At 46.9% G+C, this 19272-nt stretch overlaps 2 protein-coding genes and 1 non-coding gene across 3 annotated transcripts; 2 read left to right on the plus strand and 1 right to left on the minus strand.

The window, feature by feature from the left end:
* Positions 1 to 1872: 1872 nt before the first annotated feature.
* On the minus strand, positions 1873 to 2703 carry LOC120648551. The gene is made up of 3 exons (XM_039925300.1): positions 2521 to 2703; positions 2355 to 2435; positions 1873 to 2273 (listed from the first exon to the last, which is right to left on the minus strand). The coding sequence occupies exons 1-3, from the start codon at positions 2588 to 2590 to the stop codon at positions 1954 to 1956; spliced, it is 471 nt and encodes a 156-aa protein (XP_039781234.1). The 5' UTR covers positions 2591 to 2703; the 3' UTR covers positions 1873 to 1953.
* An 11169-nt stretch (positions 2704 to 13872) lies between these two features.
* On the plus strand, positions 13873 to 15565 carry LOC120650445. Its single transcript, XM_039927593.1, has 2 exons — positions 13873 to 14303; positions 14442 to 15565. The coding sequence occupies exons 1-2, from the start codon at positions 13888 to 13890 to the stop codon at positions 15313 to 15315; spliced, it is 1290 nt and encodes a 429-aa protein (XP_039783527.1). The 5' UTR covers positions 13873 to 13887; the 3' UTR covers positions 15316 to 15565.
* On the plus strand, positions 14916 to 15047 carry LOC120653057. The gene has a single exon (XR_005666748.1). It is a non-coding gene; the product is annotated as a small nucleolar RNA Z206 (small nucleolar RNA).
* Positions 15566 to 19272: the final 3707 nt, after the last annotated feature.

The following is a 19272-nucleotide window of genomic DNA, read 5'->3' on the forward strand; positions in this document are numbered from 1 at the left end:
TGGCTCTACACCTTTCGGCCATACCTTGCAATCTGTAATACATCTATTGAGATCGTTAGGAGAGGGTCCTAAATTAGCCTCCATTTCCCGACGGAAAGCTGCCCAGGAGAATGAGGAGCTCATAGCTGTTTGGTTGGGCTAATTAAAAAAAGTGGAAACTGAATTGCAAGTCTGTGCTCTCAGGAACCACAAGGTGCTCTTTTATAGACGCAGGGCTGCTTACATGTCCAAGCACTTTGAACACAGATATTATCTCTCACTGCTCCATAGTCGTCCACGGTTCTGCACTCGCACGCTCCACAGTGCGCACTCATTCCACTAAAAACAACAACAGGACCTCTCACTGCTCGTACCATCAGCACTCGCACGCTCCACAGCGTTCACTGCTACCACTTTAAACACGGATTATTGCATCAACCTACTCATCGCATCGCCCACTTTAAACTCGGCGTACTGTCACTGCATCGACCTACTCGTGATTATTGCACTGCCCTGACACATCCCATCGCCCGGAACACTACACGGTACCGGCGTAATCGTCACAATGTTAACCATAGGAATTACATCATAATACAACGTTAATGAAACACACAGCAGAAATGCAGTGGCATGGCAGAACCCGTTACAACTACGGTAAACAGATTTTGATCTAAGTTAACATGCCTTAGGTAATTTAAAAAAAACCCAACAAATACAACGATGCAACATGTCACTTGGACTAGGTAGTCCTAATAGCCGTACCCCCACGTAGCAAACTGCGTTGAGCCTTCTCCGCAATATCCACCCATTGTAGGTTGCGCAGGCGGTGGTGCCGGAGGGCCAGGGCCCTTGTTCTTGTGACAAGGGCAGTTGCAGTAAGTAATAGTGCATGGTTCATCTTGTGAAGCGGCAGCATTGCTGTTATCATCATCTTCGCCGTCTTTGTTACCCTCGCTTACTTCCTCGTAATGGTTCACCTTGCACTCCAGATCAAATATCTTAATCTGGAGGTACTTGATGAACTCCTGAACAGAATCAATTGGTGCAGGATCGACCCACCTGGTAAACCCACAGTTTTCTGGAGCATCTGAAGACTGCAAAACAAATTTCATGTAAGATGTCTCAATGAATAAAGAAATAAAACAACCGAGCATTACTCATGCGTGAGGGCATTTGAAGAAACGCCGACCGCCATCCATTCCGTCGGTGCACATCTGCACTAAGCAGTCCTCACCATGTCTGCATTTTGGCCACGTTTCTCTACGGTTATCGTATTGTCGAAGAGGAGTTTCATTGGTAAATTCACTCTTGTGTTGTGGCGGAAACTCAAACACTGGTTCTGGAAAGGAATCGGGTCCAAGAGGCCCCTCCCATATTATGGGGTCTCCCTTTCTTCCCCCTTTTCCTTTGCCAAAACCATAGTAATTCTTCCCGCTAGACCCACCTCCAGACATCGGGTATACAATGAGCTTTGGTGTTTGAGTGCTGCTGGGAGCTCACAACCTTGTGAGTATTTATAGGCGCACAAAGGTCTGATACCCGGAGTGTGGAGTGTAAATGCACATGAAAAGCCTACTGTATTCGCACACTCCACAGCGCTCACTCGTACCACTTTAAACACGGACACGACCTCTCGTTGCTCTTGATTTGTACCCTCGCACGCTCAACACCGCTCACTGCTCCCACTTTAAACAACGACACGACGTCTCACCACTCATGACTTCAGCACTTTCACGTTCCACAGCGCTCACGCGTGATTATTGCACTACCCCGACATTTCCAATCACCCGAAACACTGCACGGCACCGGCCTAATCGTTATAATTTCACTCCACGGACATATACCATCGCCTGAATCATTGCACCGGCCTACTCATCATAATGGTACGTAATGGACACATCGAATCATAGTCTGCACATGCATACATAAGATAGTATGACGGAACAAATTAATTAACAAGCTACAACCTGTAAACTAGATGCGTCCGCGCTTGCCCCCTCTCCTCCTGCCACGTCGCTCTGCAGCCTGGCCCGCCCTAGTGTGGTGCTGTGAGTACGTCAGTGGCTCCGACGGGATGGTCTGGCGAGTCGACCGACGACCCTGCTCAGGAACAGGCGTCTGTTCCACCTGACTGTAGTCCTGCGTCGCGAGTGGGGCACCCCCCAACTGTGAAGTGCCGATGACCTCCTGCGTCGGTGCAGAAGAGAAGAACGTGTTCACCCACTCCATCTGCGCGAGGTCGTCTACCTCCTGAATCTCCTCATCGTCGTCTGTCCCTCCCACCTGCCGGTACTCTGATTCACAAACTTCAATCCATCAATATTCAATTAAAAATGCACTTGTTACCGCCTATTAACAACTGGTCTTAGACGTACCTAAATCGTGTATTGGACAACGAAGAGACGAAGATCCAGCGCCGTAGGGATTCATCGACGGAAACAGCGACGAGCCGGGCGCTACACGAATAAGAAGTACAAATTAATAAATAAAGTTTAACATGATACGGTATTGTAAGTGACACGAGGTTGGAGTACGATTTACCTGCCGAGTACAAATGTGCCGGTCGCGGCACGTACGTGGGCCGAACTGCAGAACCCGAAGGTATCGTCATCGTTTCAGGTGGCGGTGGCGGTGGCGGTGGACCTGACTGTGCCGCGGGTGCAGACCGTCGTGACGATGGACCGGTCACAGGAACCGGCCCCGAACTGCGAGGTGGGAGGAAGGTGTCGTCATCACGACAGGTCATGGCTCGTCGGAATCGCTTGCACATATCAACAATCTTCTGCAGTGTGCTCTGGTGCTGGGCGGGCGTCATGTCATGGTACTGGCCCATACTCGACGAAGCCTCGGACTCAATCGCTCGTATGACATCGTACTGTACCGAGAAAGTAGTAACATCATATGCAACCAGTTTTTTTACTGCAAATTCAATCAGAGAAACGTACCGCTATGGCGAAGTTCTGATCTCGAACTACGGGATACGTCTCCGACACCCTTGCGGCCTCGATCGGAGCCTCTGGTGGAACGTGCACGACATGTGTGCGCGTCCTCGGCAGGTACCACCGTAGGTAGTCCGCGAACGCCTCGTCGCTGTGCGGCCGATCCTCGAAAACGACGTCGTTGAGTGCCGCGGCCCAAGAGTCGACGTAAGGACGGACCTTGTCGGCCCACCGCGAGCCTGGTGGCTGACCCTGCCGTGTCCACCTATAATAGAAAGCTTGAGCGATTCAATGCTAAATGGTAGGTTAAAAAATTATTAATTATTAACAAAACTATTTATTCGGTACCTGTGGACGTGGGCCTCCACTGAGTGCACAATCGGGACCGGGGTCTGCTGGTAGAGACCGAACTGCCTCATAACCCGGTGAACATGGTACTCCTCGACGTGGATGTCGTAAAGGATCGGCTTCCTCGTCATCCAGTACTCGTGATCTCGCAGGCATAAGGATGAAAGACCGCTCGGTGCCCAGGCGTAAATGTCGGCTGCAGTGTAAGGAGTCCACCTCACGTTCGTGTCCACAAGAGCGTCAAACTGACCAACGAAGTCGTGGTACGACTTCCTCGTCTGCACGCCGACCCAAGAAGGCTGCACAATGAAAAAAAAGTTAACCGCTAAATCGTACATTTGTGCACGCATGTAACAATAAGTAAAAGAAACTATGTAACGTACCCTCCTGAGGCACCACAACGAACCCATCGTAGGTCTGTCGACGTCGTCGTGGTCTGCGAACAGCTGGATGTACGGCTCGAAGTCCATCTCTGGCCTACCAACGAGAAAGCGCTCGTAAAACCAGAGCTGTAACAGTAGAGGACACCCAACAAAAATGGACTCCTCTGCTGAGACCTTCGTCACGCCCGTGCAAAGACCCCTGTAACTCGCAGCCAAAACAGCAGAACCCCAGCTGAACTGTGGCATCTCGTGAAGTGGAGCGTCAGCTATTGACCTCGCCAAAGGAATGAGCTGTTTGGGGCACGAGTCACCCTGCGAGCTGCAGAACATGACCCAGCCGAACAGCCACAGTAAGTAGGCCTCGAAGTGCCTGACAACCGTAAAGTCGTCTGCGTCTGCCCTCATGTAGTCCGCCTTCAAAATGGTACGAGTCGTCATTGCAAATACGTATCAATATAAGTACGGAAAGAATCAATATTTATGTACTCACACTGAACTGTAGAAGCCACCTCTTTGTCGGTCCGTGTGCGTGGTTCGCAGGCAAGGGCCGGTACGGCAACGCTAGCTCGTTGCGCTGAACCCCGGCGAACCGAGCCAAAAAGGTCGTCGCGCCACGAGAGTCCCACGTCCTCTGCACCCACAGCTAGGGGTGGTAATGGGCCATGGCCCTAGTGGCATCTTCACAGCCCAATAAAGCCCTTAAAATTTTTAGTTCAAAAATACATATGTTTAGAGCCCGGCCCTTTTAGGGTCCGATCCTTAGATTTTCTAGTTCAAAATATTGGGCCCTTTACCACCCCTACCCACAGCTCGTCCAGCACACGGCAAGCCTAGAAGTATCGCCACGTCCTGAAGAGTAGGGGTCATCTCACCAACCGGGAGGTGAAACGTGTGCGTCTCCGGATGCCAACGGTCGAGAAGTGCCGCGAGGAGGGACATGTCGAACTGGAACCGTGGAGCCCTGTCCCTAGGTCGACGTGCAGGGTCGGCCATATCTCCCTCCACAAGTCGCGCAATCGGGAGAAGACCTGAAGCGCGTAACCTGCATCGCGAAAATGAAAATCAAGTTAGAACAAACGGTTAAGGAAACAACTAAAATATGTGACAAATGTAATCCGTACCTAGGAACCCAGCGACGGTGTATCGGCATCGTCGACATGGGCACACGAGCCCGAAACGTCCCTAAGCTGATGCCACGGACCGCAGACATGTACGACCGGTGGCGCTTGTCGACGAGAGCATCTAGCAACTCAGGGGTAGCTCCTTCCTCGTGCGCCATACCTGTATAATGAGATTTATTACAAATAATTTCAGAACATAAATAACAATATTAAGCATAATAACATTAACGTAAAAAAATACTAAATAAAATTTTAGAACATAAATTAAGTAATACAACAAATTTTTAATAAAATACTAAATAAAACATAACATAATAAACTTATAAATGATGCACAACAAATTACATATTATATAACTTCAAATTCCAATTACAGCAATAAAGTTGAACATATATTTGGGGTACATATTACAACAAATATTCGTACGGCAAGACGAAATCAGTTTACGACATATTAGTTCTTAATATTATATAATTTAACATCGAACATGATTGAATAGCGAATGACACAAATGACAATCGTCATCGGTCACATAAGGCCATCGTTGTTAGGACGGCGGCCACGACGACCCGTTGCCTGCGGTGCCGGATTTGGAGCAGCTTCAGATGGGCCCGCTCCATCTGTGCGGCCACCATAACTCAATGCCGTACAATACTTGTACGTATGACCCGTCTCATGGCACTTCGAGCAGAGGCGGACATCTCGACCAGCCTCCGATCGATCCATGTTATTTCTAATGCGTTTCTTCTTGCGTCGGCCCACCCCTTGAAACATTTCTGGATCTGGATCTGGAATGTAAGTTGCATTGTGTCCAGGATCAGTTATGAAGTCTCCAAGGATGCGAAACCCATATATCTCGTGCCTCCAAGTCATCCAAATAGTTTCCTTCATGAAGTAATTTGAGACATACATACGAGCCTGTAGTCCACCAGCTTCAAAACAGGCAGCAATGACATGTGTGCACAGCAGGTGCAGCAGCTTTGGCTTATGACATGAGCAAATACAAGCATCAGGATGGAGAACACACTCCTGCACATGCTTCTCACGCCGGCCCCCCATTCGGCCTTTGTCCCTACACATCACCTCGTACCGACGTTTCATAGAGCCAACTGGAGTCACCCGATGTAAACGGGCCTTTTTGAAAGCTTCCTCCATATGCTTCGTAACCTTGTATCCGTAAACTTTGCGATTATCGACCATATCTTTCTGTGCCACAGCATAACGGTCCCTGAAGTACTCGCAAGTGCGATACAAGAAGAACTCCACGATCCCAACAAGTGGCAATGATCTTACACCACGCAACTCCCAATTGTATACCTCCGCTAGGTTCGTAGTCATTAAACCGTACCTAGCACCGCCTTTATCAAACAGTAAAGCCCATTTCTCTTTAGGTTCGTGCTCAATCCACTCAGAGAATGTCTTAATTGCCTTTCTCCTTTTGCGCCTGACATTCGGACCGTCCAAGCCCACATCTTCAAGCGAGACCTGGTCGTCCTCCTCTGTATTGACAGATCTCTTCGCTAGCTCCGCCGTTTGCTTTTTTGTTAGCTCATCCAATTTTTTCCATAGGAAGTTGAATTTCCTTTCCTGATTCTGGCTGCATAACCGCTTGAATAGCTTCATAAGGATTTTGTTCTTGAACTGGGTATGAAAGTTTGCCCCCATATGCCTCATGCACCACCTACTCTTTAGGTCCGGCCAAAGTGCAGTCCTACTACGCTCAGTAGAACCATTCTGTATGTCATCGATTGCTTGTAATATACCCTTGTGCCGATCATGAATCAAACACACGTTCTCTACATCTTTAACAATCATCTGCTTCACCCTCTGCAAAAACCAATACCAAGTATCCCCTGATTCTTTCTCCACAAAGGCAATTGCCAAAGGCAACAATTGTCTGTTACCATCAGCTGCAACAGCTGTGAGGATTGTGCCTTTATACCTTCCTGTCAAAAATGTCCCATCTATACAAATGACTGGCCGGCAGTGCGGAAACGCCTCAATGCAAGCGCCCAAGGCCAAGAACGACCGTTGGAGTACCTGCTTTCCAGGCTTCTGGGCACATGGATACGTTTTCAAGTCGTAGTAGCTACCGGGATTTCTAAGACATATAGTGTGCAGCAATGCCGGTATATTGTGATACGAAGCTTCATACGTCCCCCACCTCATCTGCAGCGCTTTCTGTTTCGCTCTGTAAGCTTTGTTGTAGCTAATTTTATATTTAAACTCCTCCTCAACAGCACAAATGATTGACATAGGTTCATAACTAGGATTGTCCACGATCAAAGGGTACATGTAGTTAGCTATGAAACCTGCACTGAGGTTGCGGTGCTGTGGTTCTAATTGCTCAAGCAAGCATGTGTGCTCCACAATTTTTTTAACCTCCCAGAAATCCTGCCACTTGCCCATAGAAGCATACACCCTGAAAGGACATTCGTTTCTCACACAACGCACGTCATATGTTCTCGGACTGCTCTTGAGAACTTTGAACTGTCTTTGCAAAGAGAGAGTCGACCAACGTTTTATAGCTTCCTTCATGTTGTCACTGTTAGCATACACCGAACCGATGCATACCTCATTTTGCATGTACTCCCAAGACACCGCTTCACCTTCATTTACACTTAATTTTGAAAATTCATAACCGGACCAATTGTGTGGGACATGATAATCTTCGTCGTCATCATCATCATCATCCGAGGAGTCATCATTCATTGCATTGTGCTGTTCTTCACCCTCCCTCTGAAACTCTTCAACTATCTCTGGAATGTTTTCCCCTTCATCAGCCTGACCAGTTGCTTGACGAGGTTCGTGTGCAGCATGTCTATCATCTTCTAAAATCTCAAGTTCACCATCTTCTTCATGAGATTCATGCATCCTCTCAGTTTCTTCGGAAACTATATCTCCCTGGCCTTCATGATCCCCGCCCGCTTCAATTCTAAAACTAATCTTCTCGAATGCTTGAACAAACGACACAAGCGGTAAGCCTTGGCTACTACTTATATTGACATAGTTCCTCCAGTTTTGCGTCCCTTCAAGCGGCAATAGCTCCCAAAATACTGGTTCCCTTCGACTAACCACTGCCATGACAGAGATCTCATGTTCATCTCGACTAAGGCCAAAACCTTTAAATAGCCAATTGGATATTGAAATCCAAGTCCTCTCTCTAGCTCGGGGTATTTTTTTTGTGATCGAGCTAAACTCTGACAAATCTACCCCTTCAGGACCATATCTAACTTCTCCAGACCCATAGAACACTTGAAAATACAAATCATCTGACATGCCTGTCAATATTTACGACAATAATTACTCTTCCTTAGAATTTAATCAACGCTAAAAAATAATTCTGCTATTTTTGCATATATCTTAATTATTTCTTTACAATTTTTATTACTGACAACAATTTCTATTTTTCTGTAATATAATATTAATTAATATTATTTTTTATGCGACAAATATGTCTGTTTAACTCATTAATATTTTCAATTATATTCGTATGTAAACTAATATTTTCAATTACATGTTCTACGAATAATTTATTTTCAAATCACTAATATTTCTACATATAAAAAAATAATTTCTACACATCAAACTATACTCAAATAATTACACGCTAAAAACTATTTCTACACATAAAACTATATTAAAAACACTAATATTTCTAATTCTAATCTACAAACTATTATTAATAAAATTTAAATTTAAATTGTACCTACGCGCGCCGTCTCGGTGCGGCGGCGGCCGGCCGGGAGAGCGCTGCGAGCGCCCGGCGCGCGTGCGGGAGCCGCACGGGGGGCGGCCGGGCGGCGGCGCAGCCGGCGCGGGCGGAGGGAGCGGAGCGAGCGGGCGGCGGCGCTGGGGGACGGGCGCGTGCGGGGTTTAAAGGAGGGACCTTACCGCCGGTTGAACCGGCGGTAGGTGCTTACCGCCGGATGATCCGGCGGAAGGTTCCACCTACCGCCGGTTCAACCGGCGGTAAGGCTCGGCCCACCACGGCCCAGCGCGGACCGATCCTACCGCCGGTTCATCCGGCGGTAACAACCTTCCGCCGGATGAACCGGCGGCTGGGTGACATTTTTGAAAAAAAAAACAAGACATATATTTTTGATAAATTGAAAAAAAAATAAAAAAAACTCACTGGGCTACTGATCTTCGCGTGGTGGCTCTGGTGTCCTCGGCCTGTGGTGTTCGAGCCGGTGTTTTAGTTTAGAAGTAGTTTTAGACTTTAGTTATCGTGTGAGGTTCCAATATCCAAACTTTGACCATGTTTATAAAAAATATATAACATCTATACTATCAAATATATGCATTATCAAAATATATATCATGATGGATCCAATGAGACAAATTTGGTATTGTAAATATAATTATAATTTTTCTATAAACTTAATTAAAGTTGGATAAATTTGACTTAGGGCAAAACTAACAGGACATGTAAATAAAAATGGAGGGAGTATGAAACGAAATTCCTGTCTCATGTAAACAGTCTGTTGTTCTAAAAAAAATCTCATGAAACGAAATTCCTAACTGCTACTTCACCCCTTTTGTTCTCCTTACCTAGACAAGTTGCTGAAAATAGTCCTCACTGTTAAGCCCAAGAGACGAAGACACAGGACACCGGCTGTGGCAATGGTATTTCTTCAGACTGGAGTAGTTTACTGAACCATTTGCGGAATGCATGAGTCACAAGGATTTTCTTCACCGAAGATTCCTTCAGAATTTGTACATACAAAGAAACACCAGGTAGTGACTAAAATCAATGGGTTTTGCAAGCAACATAATGACATAATTAGACATTGTATTTTATTTTTTAGGCTCCGTTTGGATGTAGATATGTTCAATGCCAAAGCAGAGTAGTATTGGTAATGGGTTCCAATACCAAATCCATTGTTTAGATGTAGATAAAATTGTTAGATGGAATTCAGCGAGCTAATAGATTTCAATTCATGTTTGGATGTCCATACCTTGGCATTGGGAACTAGACCATCTTCTTCTCCTCTCTCACCACGCCGCCCCCGCATCCTCGGCGGAGCTCACCGCGCCACCGCTGCCTCCTCTTGGCCGGAGCTCCTTTTTGGAGGAGGGCAAAAAGGCTTTTTCAAGGCGGGCAGCCCAACTGCCTCAAAGCCATCGTCACGGTTAATGGAGGCGCTTACGGAGGCGGGTGGACAACCGCCTCGGTTAGTAGTTTAACCAGGCGGTTGTCTTTAAGCAACAGCCTCGGTTAAGATGATTAACCGAGACGGTTTTCTTAGCCTCGGTTAAACTATTAGCCGAGATGGTTGTACGGCCGGCGGCCCGGCATCGGTTAACCAAGGCCGGCCGGAGCCTCGCCCACCTCCGAGCCCCTTTTTAAGTGCCTCGCAAAATAGAATTCTGTAGTATCGAGATACACGAGAACATATTTAGACAACATAAATTCACAAACGTAGTCCTCTTGACTAAGAAACAAATGTAACTATACAATATACATATTACAGACATTATCAACTAGCTTACGAAGAGTTGTAGACAGCACCCAGGGATTGGTGAAGATAGCTGGCTTCACTACCCTTATGGCTCAGGCGATTCTGAATGGTCAATTTAAAGTAATTCTATAACGTATTGTTAAACGGATATGTTATTATCGTAATATATAACGTTTATTTTTATTAAAGTTCCCAAGATCTCTCCCCAAGGTTGGATCAATTACCCACTCAGAGTTGTACATATTCCATTGGTTGCAGTTAGACGGTTCGGATATGAGATCTTCTTCTGCAAAGTATAGCAAAATTAGCAAGAAGGAATTACCCCAGAAGGTTAAATACATGCAGCTTATTCCACATGGCGGCAACCATCAACTTTGTTTTGTACCCATTTCTGTGAATATATAGGCATAAATTTTCTCCGCCTGCAATCCTGCATTACAACCAACAAATATATGGAGTCATAAGCTTTAGTTCAGTAATAGAAAATGTAAGCCATGAACAAACATGGAGAGAGCAATGCAAGCTGACATCTAAAGGGACACCATGAGTTCTCAAATGTATTGTTGCTCGTTAATGAGCACTAACCGGTTAGAGATGACTAACCTAATAAGTGTTCTTAGTATGTGCTTACATGAATCATGTTAGTTACAAATTTACACTGTATTTTACTCTCTAACATCCAAATTAGTATGTGCGAACTAAAAAACCACCACATTATCTGCTGATTAAGAATCAAATGATGGAATGATAAAAATGATGACTGCTAGAATCAATTCAAAGATAACTCACAATTTACTCTCTAACACTGTGTACATTAACTTCAAATCTTATTTCTTTGTTTTTCAGCTTAATATAGTCAGGCAGAAAACAGAGAACAGTAAAAACTGATAAGCCATGCCCATAACAGGTACCAAGACTTTACTGCTTAGTAAATGTGTAAATCAAGTCTTCAGATATTGGTTTATATATCGATACAATTATGCAAACATTACTGCCAAATTTTTTTTGGAAAAAAAGAACTGAAGCTATCCAAAGCAAGGCCAGCATCTTCTCCAATCTTCAAAGCTTCATCTATCTCTAGGTCACTGGAATGATTCCTTGAGACCTTGCCCACTGGGTAGTTTGTGATTAGCACAACGTTATTGTTTTAGCACAAGGACATGGTAAAAAATGGTTTAATAACGCAACTGCCCCACAAATATGTGTACAACCGATGCACCAGCTTGTGGCCTTGTTCTGCTGCTGCTGCTGCTTCTGCTTGAGCGAGTCTAGACAAGAATGGTCAGCCCGAGAAAACAGGTGTACATCCAATTTATTTTTCATAAATAAGTAAACGCAAGGCTAAGCTAGTGCAGTTGCACTATTGCAGGTGCTCTAGTAAACTTGTTCTTCTAGATTACTAGTAAGTGCAATGAAATAATTATTATCCATCCGACAAAATCAACAGAATACTGAATACCTCTCCATATGCTCATGTAAAAGCATGATTGCCAGTTTAGTGACAGGGACCATGATTCTCTCATAAACTTTAGTGCACAGAATGTTTATCCCCTGAAGCTGTTTTTTTGTGCTGCGTGCTTTAACAGTACAGAGATGCAGGTCATGTATCACTTATTCATTTTGCAGGTTGGTGGTTCTATAAAGATGTTATGCCAAGAGTTTGTCGAAGCATTAGATGTCTGCTAGTCCACAAAAGGAAGGATCAAGGATCTTAGCCCAGTATACAATGCAAAGACATATACTAGAGTGTAATATAAGAACTTTTTTCTATTAGATTATTTTGTGGAAAATGCAGTATGTAAATTAATGGTAAATTAATTAGGAATTGCAGAGTTGTATCTTTAGGATCTAAAGTCACCTTTCGTTGCATTTTTTTTATAAAATCCCGAGCTTTATTGATCGAAGATAATTACATCATTAGCAGGGAGTATCTGGGACCTTTCCTTGCATTAACTTTGCAAGAACAAGGGATGGCACAAACTGAACAATGAATTAATTCAGACTCAAGCATTCCTTTAGCAAAATTGTTTCAGTAAGTACAATAGGCATACAAACATTTCTTTTGGCGGTTTGTCAGCAAAACTGCTTGATGAAAAGGCTACATTTATAGAGACCATTTACTAAGAAAACCGCTAGTGCAAATATATGTTTTTCTAGCGACACACATTACCTGCTAGAGGTTAAAAGTGATGAGGACATGACAAGTATGCATACGGCCAAACATGATGAATAGTGTGAAGATGAAGGATACCAACAAGATTTTTCAAGTCGAGAAGAAGGTCCAAAGCTTATCCAGTTCGAACCCCCAAGGTGGAGGTCCAAAACAACTCAAATTCGAGTTCACCTCGGAGTACAGGAGCAGCCCGCACCAAAAATAACGCACAGGTCGCATACGGAGTCCATTTCTAACGTTCTTTATATGGATGAAAAGATAATTTCAAGGAGCTTCCAATGGCACCGGTTTCAGGCCCAAATTCATTAGGAGTCAACGGAAATCATCGAAATAATGTGACATCCAGAATCTGCCAGGGCACTGCTCCGCCGTCTTTTGGGTTGTTGTCTCATGTACTGTATCGGGCCAAGTGGCCCAAGTGGTGGACGCCCCCTTGGCCACCACCAGCAACCCTAGGACGTCCCTTAGGGTATAAACTCAGTAGCCGCCGCCTAGAATGAGAGTGTTTTGTTTAGTCTTGTGTTTTCGTTCGAGGAACAGACATTGCATCGTTGTATCTGTGGCGACAAGTCCTTATACATTGATCCAGGGCCCCCGTTTTTTATCTCCTCCACTGTGTCGATTAGTTCTTTGGAATCGAGTTCTTGAACCCCTCTTGTGATTCGCTTCATCCATACTTGCAATTATCAGATTGTGTGTTTACCCTTTCTTGCTTGTGTTCTTCGATTCGCTTGCAGGAAAAGCCTTCTTGGCGAGATCAATCAAATTGTGCTTGGTTGATAACCAACAGAGCAGTGGTGTAGCGGTGGCAGAATTCGAATCTTGCTGATTTAAAGCCGGATCGTCAACGTCGAGATCTCCACTAATCGAACGTACCCTTACCTCTCGGAAGATGGGGCGGAAGGTACCCTTACCTCTCGGAAGATGGCGCCTACTCATCATCAAAAAGGCCCATGAGTTATTGCTAGAGATTACAAAAGTGATTAGCAAATGCAATTCATACAATCCAAACAGAGCCTTAATTAGTCTATGGCCGGGTCTAGGAGAGTGGATAATCTATGGGCTGGCTGTGGGGTTACTCTGGTCTGGCCGGCCGGTCGGGGTCAGTGGAGCTGCTAGTTGACGATGACCAAGGACGACATGGCATCGCTGTGGTCTGTGGAGTCACGATCAAGGGCTCTGTATCGACGGCGAGGGTATAGTGCCAAGTGCCAACAGGGGGCCGGGTCGCTGCTTTATTTGGTGCTTTGCTCCAAGTCGGTACGGTGGATACATCTCCCCGGCTGCAAAGGCCAAACATGTACAGTCAGCATGCAGACGCCGCTGTTTCCATGCATGCACTAGCCAGCTGGCATGCGCGCGTCAGCAACCCGAAGCTAGCCACGTCACCCGGGGGCCGCAGCTAGCCATGACTAATATATATACGAGCAGCTTCTTGCCATGCAGATATATGGATCGATCCCATCCACAATAACAATAATGTATGTGACCAGGCCACTGTCGCTGTACCTGGCCGAACCCAAGGCCGCGGCGGAGCCGCCGCCGGAAGGCCCGGGCTCCGGCATCCTGGTCGTGCTGGACGAGGCGGCGGAGCAAGCCAGCACGCTCTGCTGGGGCCTGTGCCTGGACAGGGAGGTGCGCCGCCTCCCCTTCCCGCAGAGCCGGCAGCTCGCGCTGCGGGAAAACAATTCCTCCTCGCATTTGGAGACGTGCGCCAAGTTTGTGGATCTTCTCTCGGAGGTAGTAGGTTTATGCATCGGCTCCGACTCCGGCGGGCCGCCCGGCGGCGGCAGCGTGAGGGCGCTCCCCGACTACGTCGTCATGGTGCCCGTCGTCGGCCAGCCGCTGTCGTCCGGCCGCTACTACGTCGTCCAGGCCGAGGGCAAACACACAGGGTATGCATCATGTTGTAACAAATTTTAATTTCCCATGTGTATGCATCATGTGACCGTACCTTTCCAGGCCGGCCGCCGCGCCGCCGGCGACAGCTAGCTCACCGTCCTCGAGTGTGTGGGGGCATGCATGGCGTGCAGGAAGGTGGCGGCGTGTTCCAGGGAGGAGGACAAGACGGCGTGCTGCTTCGGCTCCTGCGTCAACGACGTCAAGCCGAGGGCCTTGGACCTCGGCGACGTCTACCAGCAGGTGGAGGTGCAGCAGCTCCCGTCCGGGGACAAGGGCTTCAAGGCGGTGGCGGTCGCCGCGGACGGCATCCCGCCGCACTACCTACGGAAGAAGGGCTGGAAGGTGAACACCATGGCGTCCTCGAAGCGCGCCTACGACCTCGCCGGCGACGCGCAAGGGGTGGACTCCGCCCTCCGCCGCCGGATGCCGGACCTCGACGACCCCGGCGTCGTCGTCGTCGGCAGATGGTACGTCCCGTTCATGTTCGTCAAGGCCGACGGGGACCGCAGCCTCAAGGACCAGTTCCGCCGGTGCATGTTCTACAAGATGACCATGGAGCAGAGCTGGGAGCAGATATACGGCCGCGAGGCCGAGGGCATCCAGCATCCGCCGGCGGAGGTCGCGGTGACCGCGACGGTGCGCCGGTCGACGGCGCTGCTGGGCGGCGCCGCCAGCTGGGCGGTGAAAGAGGGCGGGCCCCAGGTGGAGGGCGGGACGGTGTGGTTCCGACCGGCGGCGGCGGGCGCCACTGTGGGGCTGGACATGGTGCTGTGGGAGAGGATGTGGTGGGAGCTGGGCCGGGGAGGGTGGGTCGGGCCCGCCAATGGCGGCGCCAACGACGAGAGGATCGAGAGGGTGGAGAGGCGTCGTGACGGGCAGGGGCGGTGGCACAAGTTTGCATGCTATTTGCTGGTGGAGAGGTTCCTTCTCAGGAGGATGGATGGCAGCCTGGCACTCACCTGTGAGTTCAGGCACACTGACAAGATTAGAGCCAAGTGGGTGTGAGCAAAATGTCGTGATGATTTTCTGATTATCTGTACCTGATAGCTTAATAATTCTGCCTTCTCAAAATCAGCATGTTGTTTAGCAATCAATGCTTCCGACTCTACCTTCGGCTAATCAGCGGTTCAGACTTCTTTAAGAGAGCCGGTAGCATATAAATGTAATATGCAATTTAAAAGTTTCGGATGTAGAAAGTTTTTTTTATGCAATCAAGAAATATTTTGAATGAATAATTCAATACTTTTGAATTTCAGGTGCAAAGGTTTTGATGTCTCACTTACAAATTGACTTTTGCAAAGTAGACCGTATAAAGTGGATTCAAATCATGATATACAAAAATACAATTTTAAATATATTGAACTGAAAGCTAGGGATCTAAAAAGTTTAATATACTTGGTTCTAGAGTCTCTAAAAGCTGAATGTGAAGTTTCCTATACATGATTGAAAGATGCGGTGTCAAAAGAACTGTGTACATGATTCGGAAGTTTTTGAAATTCAAGCATAAAGTTCTAAATATGTAAATTGAAAATTATGTATTTTGAAAGTTTATTAGTATACAAGATTTGTAAGTTTTTGATATTCAAGTATGAAATTTTTAATTTGTGAATTGAAAGTTGGGTTGTAGAAAATTTTGTATATGTGATGCAAAAGTTTCGTAACTTAATTGCGAGTTGGTTAATGATTCCAGAAAGTTTGGCATATGAGTTAAAGTTTTGCTTATTCTGCCTTAAAGCATGGTATATGTAGGTCCAAAGTTTTATATAAGTGGCTCAAGATTTTTCAAATATGAATACCTGGGTTTTTTTTAACATGCACATTCAGATGTTTTGAATTTTAGCCAGTCAAAAGTTTTATATGATCAACTATAAAGTTTTGCGTATATAATTAAAAGCTCGAGAAAGATAGTGATTTTTAAACGATGTAAGTCAAGTTTTTGGAACTATATATAGTTATGAAGTCTCAAATATGTACATTGAAATGAGAAAAGAGAAGCACAGCATGACCCGAGCAGGGAAATGGGTAAGTGAATTTTTTTTGAACGAACGGAGAATGTGCCTATTTTATTGATAAAGAGGAAGAGAGTACAGAGCCAAAATTACACAGTTATAAAGGACTAATCTTGCACAATTAAGGCCGCAAGGGGCCGCGCTCCTGCCGCAATCCAAGCAGACACGTCCTCTTTAATTAATCTTGCCATTACCGAGATGAAGCTGGACTCTTTCCGATTGAAGATTCTTGCATTGCGCTCGTTCCAAAGGACCCACATAATAAGTAGCGCTAGGCTACGTATTGCCTTCCGTGGCGTTCCTGCTATGGTCGTGATATTGATCCACCACTCAAGTGCAGTATTCGCAAATTTCCAATTTGATGGTTTTAGAAGGGGCTCTTGGACCCAAAGCGCCATATGGTCCCAAATTCTCCTTGTGAAGTGACAATCATCAATCAGGTGTAGAACCGTCTCCATTGTCTGCCTGCACAGGGCGCAAGTGGCATTGTGTGGCCACCCACGAGTGGCTAACCTATCTGTTGGAGTATAAGCCATGCGAAGAATTTGCATTTCGGTGGTGCCCACGTCCTCCAGATACTAGGCAAATTGGGTGCGGTGGTGCTTCCAATGAAATGTGCCTTGTATGACGATGCAGTCGAATATTCGCCAGTCGCCGAGAGTTTCCATTTAATAGTATCATGTGCGTCATTCTGCAGCATGGTTGGCTGTACCAGCTCCCACAGCTGCACGAACTCTATAAAGTGTGTTATGCTTAAGGCGGGGGTGTTTCTTATCTCACGTATCCAGTTGTTGTTTTGTAGGGTATCAGCGACCGTGCGCCACTTCCTGCTGGGTGCGATATCTTTTGGTCGACGTCCTTGTAGCCAACCGGACTGCCAGAATAGCTCGGGAAGATAAAGTTGCACGTGCATGAAAACTTGAGGCGTGGTAACTAGTAATACGGTGGAACGATGATATTCTGTTATTCACCGGTGGTGGACGGAATTACGTATTCCAGCACTTGGCGTCGAACAATCGCCGGCTAGCGGGCCGCTCGCTTTCAGAGAACTGCAACACAAATTCTAGGAAACTCTCCTGGCACCCAAGCTTGAAAGCACACCGTAACCCCACCCGGGCATGCATGGCATCTAGTGCACAGCTGGCAGTGCACCAAATCTTGACACAAATGTGTCATGCCAAGAGTTTGTCGAAGCATTGTATGTCACATCTGCTAGTCCACAAAAGGAAGCAGGGATCTTAGCTCAGTATACAATGCAAAGACATATACTAGCAGTGTAATATAAGAACTTTTCTTTTTCTATTAGATTTTGTGTGTGGAAAATGCAGTATGTAAATACATTGTAAATTAACTAGGAATTGCAGAGTTGTATCTTTAGGATCTAAAGTCACCTTTCGTTACATTAACTTTGCAAGAATAAGGGATGGTACAAACTGAACAAGGAATTAATTCAGACCCAAGCATTCCTTTAGCTAAGCAGTTCGGAGTTAAGTAAACCATCCAGAATTGTCTCCGGTCATTTTTGCGCAGTTAGTTTTCACTGGAGAAACTGCAAAACAGCTAGGAAAATCACATCACATTTTTTACAATTCTTGCAGAAACATACATGGTTACCGTGTAAACAGAAGTTCCTTCAAGTATTCAAGCTGAAACAAAAAATTATTCAAGTTTTCATAAATTGTATTGACATAATTCATCTGTTTTGTTTGGAAATAAACAAAGCAGGGGAGTTATAAGGTTACCTGGCCAATTGATTACTCCAGCAGCATGCAGCAGGCGATCTTTGAGGAACGAGAGTACTCTATCCTGCCTGTGATGAGTGAATTGTCAACCGTGCGGTGTGATCGTGCGCTTGGTCTTTGGATTGCAGGAACACGAGCGTCGAGTGTCGACGGGGAGCTGCCGTGGAGGTGCTGTGGCCGATGGACCGTGCGGTGGACGGCGGTGAAGGGCAGCCGGGACCGGAGCTCGGACCGGGCGGCAGCTATGGCGTCCACTCCTAGATCGAGGGCGCAAGCGGCGACGGAAGGCGGGTTTCTTGGTTTGCGCCACAAAACCAAGGAGGCGGACGGCGGTTGAAGACGCCAAGTCGTGGAGGCACGGGCGTCGGTCTCGGGACTGACGGAGGCGACGGGCGTCGACGGCGTCTAGGGCCTCGCTGCGGGCGAGGAGGTGACGGGCGTCGGGCGGCGTCTAGGGCCGTCAGAAGGCCGAGGCGGGAACGGCGTCTAGGGCCACGGCGTGGAGGCGGGAATCTTCCCGCGCGTGAGGTTTTGGCGGTTTTCTCAAAACCGGCCACCTACCCGGGTTTCGCGGACCCTCCAAAACCGCGGACTGGATCTTCATCAAGACGGCGGCATCGTGGAGAAGACTTCGTTTCGAAGAAAGAACTTCGGCCGTCGGATGAGATCGTTGTACAGGGGGTGCTGCAGGCCAACCGGTCTGACCGGTCCCTGGCACCGGTCTGACCGGTCTAACCAACCGGTCTGACCGGTCTAACCAACCGGTCTGACCGGTCCAGCGTACCGGTCTGACCGGTCCCGTGGGTATAAATACCCCTTCACTTGTGTTAGGTTAAGTGCGGCTTTTGTAATCTGTTCGTGGACTCTCTGTTTCTCCAGGCCGCCGCCCCTGCGTCTCTCTCCCTCTGTTCCTCTCGTTTGAGTTGATTTTGTCCATGGATTATTGAAACCTTGTAAGGGATTTGATTGGGAAAGGAGGCCCTATCCTCCTCGTGCCCTCTGGGCTTTTGATTCGATTCAATCCCCTGATTTTGTGCCTTGTGCAATGGATTTTTGATTTCGTTCTTGGCACACTTGATTGAGAGGAGGCTACGAGTTCTTAGCTGTGATTCCCGTGCATCTAGCCCTGTCCTACTCCCTTTGGAATCACGAGCTCTTTCGAATTCGAGTTCTTGAGTTTTAGAGAAAACCCCAACCCTTTTGATCTCCTC

The sequence above is a fragment of the Panicum virgatum genome, chromosome 9K, assembly GCF_016808335.1.
Source record: "Panicum virgatum strain AP13 chromosome 9K, P.virgatum_v5, whole genome shotgun sequence".
Classification (NCBI taxonomy): domain Eukaryota; kingdom Viridiplantae; phylum Streptophyta; class Magnoliopsida; order Poales; family Poaceae; genus Panicum; species Panicum virgatum.

Bases quoted from the DNA above. Each gene is read 5' to 3' on its own strand.
- LOC120648551 (XM_039925300.1), bottom strand. From the start codon at position 2,590: ATGACGATACCTTCGGGTTCTGCAGTTCGGCCCACGTACGTGCCGCGA. The intron at 2,436-2,520 runs GTAAATCGTACT...TTATTCGTGTAG, and splicing joins GGCACATTTGTACTCGGCAG to CGCCCGGCTCGTCGCTGTTT. The intron at 2,274-2,354 runs GTACGTCTAAGA...TTTGTGAATCAG, and splicing joins TTGTCCAATACACGATTTAG to AGTACCGGCAGGTGGGAGGG.
- LOC120650445 (XM_039927593.1), top strand. From the start codon at position 13,888: ATGTATGTGACCAGGCCACTGTCGCTGTACCTGGCCGAACCCAAGGCC. The intron at 14,304-14,441 runs GTATGCATCATG...CATGGCGTGCAG, and splicing joins GCCGAGGGCAAACACACAGG to GAAGGTGGCGGCGTGTTCCA.